This window comes from Laccaria bicolor, genomic scaffold (assembly GCF_000143565.1).
Source record: "Laccaria bicolor S238N-H82 LACBIscaffold_61 genomic scaffold, whole genome shotgun sequence".
Taxonomy (NCBI): domain Eukaryota; kingdom Fungi; phylum Basidiomycota; class Agaricomycetes; order Agaricales; family Hydnangiaceae; genus Laccaria; species Laccaria bicolor.
In genome coordinates this window covers 272136-277705 of record NW_001889932.1, presented here as the reverse complement: position 1 = coordinate 277705, position 5570 = coordinate 272136, and the positions used below count along the sequence as shown (strand labels likewise).

General features: G+C 48.0%; 3 protein-coding genes across 3 annotated transcripts; all 3 read left to right on the top strand.

Moving 5' to 3' along the window:
• Position 1: 1 nt before the first annotated feature.
• LACBIDRAFT_186424 (uncharacterized protein) lies at positions 2–1331 on the top strand. The gene is made up of 3 exons (XM_001889060.1): positions 2–176; positions 239–399; positions 625–1331. The coding sequence occupies exons 1-3, from the start codon at positions 54–56 to the stop codon at positions 1154–1156; spliced, it is 816 nt and encodes a 271-aa protein (XP_001889095.1). The 5' UTR covers positions 2–53; the 3' UTR covers positions 1157–1331.
• A 543-nt stretch (positions 1332–1874) lies between these two features.
• Positions 1875–3225, top strand: LACBIDRAFT_314538 (uncharacterized protein; the record flags this gene model as incomplete). The annotated part of the gene is made up of 5 exons (XM_001889059.1): positions 1875–1927; positions 2001–2238; positions 2302–2374; positions 2437–2802; positions 2852–3225. The coding sequence occupies 5 exons, from the start codon at positions 1875–1877 to the stop codon at positions 3223–3225; spliced, it is 1104 nt and encodes a 367-aa protein (XP_001889094.1).
• Positions 3226–3253: 28 nt separating this feature from the next.
• On the top strand, positions 3254–4329 carry LACBIDRAFT_314537 (uncharacterized protein; the record flags this gene model as incomplete). The annotated part of the gene is made up of 3 exons (XM_001889058.1): positions 3254–3568; positions 3643–4150; positions 4210–4329. The coding sequence occupies 3 exons, from the start codon at positions 3254–3256 to the stop codon at positions 4302–4304; spliced, it is 918 nt and encodes a 305-aa protein (XP_001889093.1). The 3' UTR covers positions 4305–4329.
• Between the last annotated feature and the right edge of the window lie 1241 nt (positions 4330–5570).

Here is a 5570-nt window from a genome sequence, read left to right as displayed (position 1 = left end):
CCGCTTCACTCTTCCTCTCCACCTCCAACTCGACGCCACAGCCCTTGCCAACGATGCAAACGGGGCAAAACCCACACGACCCACTTACACAGCTGAACAGCCATATGGGGTTCGGTGCGATGGCGGGGCTGAATCCGTTTGGTGACATGGGGTTGAATCCGAATGACCCGAATATGGTGTGTGTTTTTGCGCTCGACTCTGTTTTCTTATATTCATACTGACTGATTGCGCATTGTAGATGCAAACGATCATGAACTCACCCGAGTTCCTCCAGCAAATGTCTACGATGTTGCAGAATCCGGCCATAGTCGATCAAGTTATCGCCATGAACCCAAATATGGCGGGGATGGGCGCTCATGTGAGGGAGACGTTGCAGAGTGAGCAGTTTAGGAATATGATGTGAGTTTTTCGTCGACTCGTTTTCTTTGATTTGTGCTCGGTCATTTTTTTTCTTTTGCATGCCCCTTCTTGCCGAGTACGCACTTGCTCGGGTTTGGAGGAATGTCATGGTTTGGCTTCCACTGTGTAGCCTATTTTTTCCCCCTTTGCACCCCTCCTTTTGATTCTCCTTCCCCCTTCCACCCTCCCCATGTCCTACTTTCCCTTACTAACGCCCATTCCCAGATCAAACCCCGAACAACTCCAACAAATGATGCGCATGGCTCAGATGTTCAACGGTGCCGGAATGGGTGGAGGCATGGGCATGTTCGGCGCTCCTTCAGCACCTTTCCCCGCGCCTGGTACCCCCAATGCCAGCTCGACGACACCGAGCACTACAACGTCCAACACTACATCCCCGACGACGACAACGTCCCCAGCTGCCAATCCGTTTGGGATGTTCGGCGGAGCAGGGGGAGCAGGTGGGAATCCCTTCGCTGCCGACCCCGCTTTGATGCAGCAACTCCTGAGCGGTGGTGGGTTTGGGGGCGGCGCTGGTGGATTTGGTGGTGGGTACGGTGCGGGTGGGTTTGGGGGTGGTGGTGCCCCTGCCGTACCGACGGATACGCGGCCGCCTGAGGAGAGATTCCAAGTTCAGCTGCAGCAACTTCAGGATATGGGGTTCACGAATGCGGCGCAGAATGTAAGGGCGTTGCTTGCGACTGGGGGGCGTGTGGATTCTGCGATTGAGTATATCCTTGGTGGGGGTGGGTTGTAGACTTGTTCTTGGTGCTAGGGTGGGCAGAGCAGACGAGCGGACAGATGAATACGCTGTTATATTGATAGTATGGTGTGCAGCTCTGAACGCAAATGAACTTGTTTTCTTGTAAGATTTTGTAGGTACTAATTGTACGTATACATTATGGCCAATAACTCTGATCGACGCTTCTCACATCGGCCCATTTGCGCAGAACGAATGCTTCAGACACTTGGCCTTTGGCTTTAGCCCTCACCAATAATTGCAAGTAGCGCTCATTCAAATATTCAGGTCTCAGGTTGTGAGCAAGCTTAAGTCGTCCGTCATCTTCGCGATCGCTCTAACACCGATCTCAATATCAATGCATTCGAACTTTTCCAGACCACGAGAAGCTCTCTAATACAAAGTATCAGATTCTCAGGCCTGAAGCCCATCACTCCAGGTCTATCCAACGGGCCCCTACCCCATAGCCGTTCTCAATCCCAAGATAATGACCTTTTTTCTTTTTTTTTCTTCTGGCAAAGGGGCCTCGAAATATGCTATCTGTAGACAGGGCATTACCACGCTTCCTGAGGAGATTTTTCAAAAAAGGTTACACCCGTTCGATGCGGATTGTTAGCTGCTATCGAATGAGATAGTCCTTGAGTAGATAGGGCCACTTTTGATTGCATAGTTCAATTTGCGGTTATTTGTGAAATGTGCAAGCTTCCCAGGGCCTACTTTTCCTCATCTTATTACCATGCAAGCCAACGAAAGGGCAATGCAGCTCATGCTGCAGGTTAGTATGACTAGGTACGCATGTCCCTGTCGGTCGGGACTTTCAAGCTTCAGCTCTTTCTGCACAAAAAAACTTACGTCGTCACAGCCGGCAAGGCGACGAACTTTACAATCGGGGAAAGTACACAGAGGCGAAGAACACGTATTGGAAGATCGCGAAATCGGTGCTGGGAAACGATCTCGAAATTCCAACTTATTCAGGGAGTAAAGGCGGAGGGGTGCGGTGTAAGAAGTACATCGACATAGACCCTTTCAATCGGTCGAACTTGGTCGCGTGCTACAACGGTCTTGCGGCGTGTTGTGCGCGGGAGAAGGATTTCGAAAGTGTGCGTTTTTTTTTTTGATTCTTATACCTGTTAAATTTATCTCATCGAAACTATCAAACTCAGGCTCTGATGTGGTATGAAGAGATCGAGGTGGTCTACCTAAACATCTACTACACCTCCCCGACGCCATTATATGGTACGCGCCTCCCCTCCACCCAGATCTCTGTTCGGCCACACGCTCACCCACGCGATTATCAGACTGGATGAACTACAACCTCGACGTCCCAGAACTCACCTTCCAACGCGTCAAAGCCCTAACCACCTCCTCCGACCTCACGCTCCAACTGGGCAACACAGCCGTCGCATTCAACCTTCGCTGGAGGGCATGTACCAACTTTATCAGCATGCCCCCACGACACCATCCTCCGACCGTTAAAGCCATGAATAGCGCCGAGAAGATTGCTGAGCTGTCCGAACTTCGTCATCCAGATCCTCAGCTCATCAATAAAAGCGGTGTAACTGACCCGGCGCTGCAGTTGTATGGCTCGTGGGCGCGCGTTTCGTTCAAGCCTCTCCCGGGAAAGGTTTTGGCGAGGTCAGCCCATTCTGCGTTCATTTGGAAAAGTACGTGTAAACCGACGCGCCTCCATGGTTGACCTTAATGTATTTCAAGGCCACTTTTACATTGCCGGCGGACGCAAAGACTCTTTCGGACCTTTCTACCGCGATCTATGGTGCTTAGACCTAACTCAAAAACCCAGCTCTAGGGAATGGCGTCAACTCCCCGACTACCCTATCCCCAAATCTGTTTCGGGTATGTTCCTCAGCTGGAACATGATCGTGTACGAAAACAAAGCGTACCTCTTCACTGGACGGAAAGTCATCGACTACTTCGACCTCGTCACGGAGAAGTGGGGCAGGACGCCCACGACGTTCTCGCCTACAGCTGACGACCTCCGCGTGGGTCTTACAGGGGATTGGCCTTATAGAGGGTCAATCCTCGCAGATCGTCTCTGGAAAACTGCTCGTTTTCGGGGGATGTCATAAAGATACCAACCTCGGCATCAACCTGTTCATGGAGCTGGATTTGAAGACGAGGAAGTGGAGGAGGTTATCCGGGTACGCGTTGAGGCCCAAGGACGGGGATTATTCATGTCCCGGACCGAGGAAGAATGCTGCGAGTTGGGTGTCGAAGGACAAGACCAAGTTTTTCTTGCTTTATGGACATATTGATCGACAGGGGTGGCAATTGAGGAATGAGCCCCATGGAGAGGAAGAAGCGTTTTGTTTTCGTGATATGTGGAGCTGGGATTTGAGGGAGGAGAAGTGGCGCCCTGAACGGATTGCTGGGAATTATCCTTGTTCGAGGACGGAGATGGGTTTTACATATGTATGGCCCCCTTCTTTTTCTTTTTTTCCCTTCTTCTTCGAAATTACAAAAACTCACCTGCTTTTTTTCGACAGAACGAAAAGTTAGATAAAGCGGTGATTTTTGGCGGGTACAGCCCGTCAATGACAACAGTCTACCGCGAAAAAAGCATCTCTTTCCAATTCGCCTACCTCGCCGACACCTTCGTCTACGAATCCCCCGACTCGAATTCACAACACTCCACACCGCGTCCATCTTCCATCTCCTCCAGCACACCAATACCCGCCTCCGCAATCTCTCAGCCCAAATGGAGACAAGTCATCACCCACGGCTTTCCCACATACCGATGCACGGCGCAATTGGTGACGGACACTGACACAGGGAAGATGTACCTCTTTGGAGGGTACGTCAATTCCGACTTTATACCCTGCCGCCCGGACGTGGTGTCCAAGCCTTTTGGCGATTTGTGGGAGCTCCGGTTGGATGTTCCTGGTGGGCATTTTGATGCCGTTGATTTGGAAGAGGAGATAAGGACGGCCAAGGCTGGTCCTTATCAAAGGTGTTTTGCGTGTGGGAATGCTGGGCCTTGGAGGAAATGTGGAGGTTCGCAGTGCTCTTTTATTCTATTACCTTTTTTGAAATTGATGGTGCTTTCTGTTTAGGTTCATGTCGTGGTAGGGTGTTCTTCTGTGGTTCCGAGTGTCTTAAGGATGGTTGGAAGGAGCACAAGACGATGCATGGATGTCGGAAAACATAGACTATATCTACTCGAAAATAGGGAAGTAGTGAAGTTGGCGCAGCGGCAGCTTCAAAACCGCTGCTGTGTACAAAAAAGAAGGGATGAATTTCTGGCTGCACGATCTTCGCTGCGTTCCATGTTTTGTGCTACGGCCCGAGGAATATGTGGAATCACATCTCGGTGTATAGTATATAGAGCAGTCATCAGGTCTCCGGCTTTTCTCGAATTATAAGCAACATGTTGATACTCTTTTACCTCACAGGCGCCACCATGACTTTTGTTTCTTTTCAAGATCACCTTGTGGAACTTTAGAAGTTTGAAAGACTGGAATATATGTACATCGGAAAAAAGAACACGCATTGCAAGGAGGTGTCAAGATAAAGTCGCAAAACCTAGGGTCTACATTGACTAGCGAATTAATCTGTAGACAAGGTAAGAGCTCACCTGAGTGAACAACTGAAAGAAAAATGTCATATAAGAAAGAAAGTTCCGCCCTTAAACCAAAGGATTCAATAGGAACGTACACTCACTGATCAAAAGTAATGTCACGTGATTTTTTGGACAAAGTTGGTGTTATAACACAAGAACCAAACATTTTAAGGATTAAACTCTGGTGCATGAAACATAGCTAAGGAGGTGTAGATTGTATATACCAAGTCTGGGGATGAACAGATAAAAACTCAGGATACAGCAGGGCATTGACTGTGATAACTCCCAAAAATGGGATGTGACAAAATGGGAAATTCTGAATGGCTGCAACCTACTGGAAGCAATTCACAACTTGAGGAAGAGATATTTTGAACACTGGATCTCCCTGCTATTGTTATGAGCTTCATTAAGTCTTTGGGCTAGAAAATTTTATATCCTCCCCTAAAAGGTAAATTTGAACTTGATCTCAATTTATATACTTTTCACTCAATATACTTGTTGGAATGAGATAAAATGACTCCTCATTAATGTTGGTAGTGTGTATAATATAAAAGGTAGGTAGAAATGTTAAAATGAACATTGCATAATGTCTTTAGAAGCTAATTTCCAGAGTTTTTCTGGAAGTAAACAAGTATCTACAGCATTGGTCCTTCTTTTCTGCAAGAAGAAAAAATGCTACCATCCTTTTGAGTTGATTGATGGAGACTTGGGATGTCTTTTAAACAATGCCTGAAGTATAGCATGATAGCAAATAGATTGTCACTGGGTATAACTTGAAAAGTCCCCAATAAAAGTACATTTTGCATGGAGCAATCATCCTAGACCAATCCTTGACATTTTTCTTGATGAGTTGGG

What these genes read in the sequence shown, in the direction of transcription:
- LACBIDRAFT_186424 (XM_001889060.1), top strand. Translation starts at nt 54, where the DNA reads ATGCAAACGGGGCAAAACCCACACGACCCACTTACACAGCTGAACAGC. An exon ending in ATCCGAATGACCCGAATATG is followed by an intron (nt 177 to 238) that starts GTGTGTGTTTTT and finishes TGCGCATTGTAG; the next exon opens with ATGCAAACGATCATGAACTC. An exon ending in GAGCAGTTTAGGAATATGAT is followed by an intron (nt 400 to 624) that starts GTGAGTTTTTCG and finishes GCCCATTCCCAG; the next exon opens with ATCAAACCCCGAACAACTCC.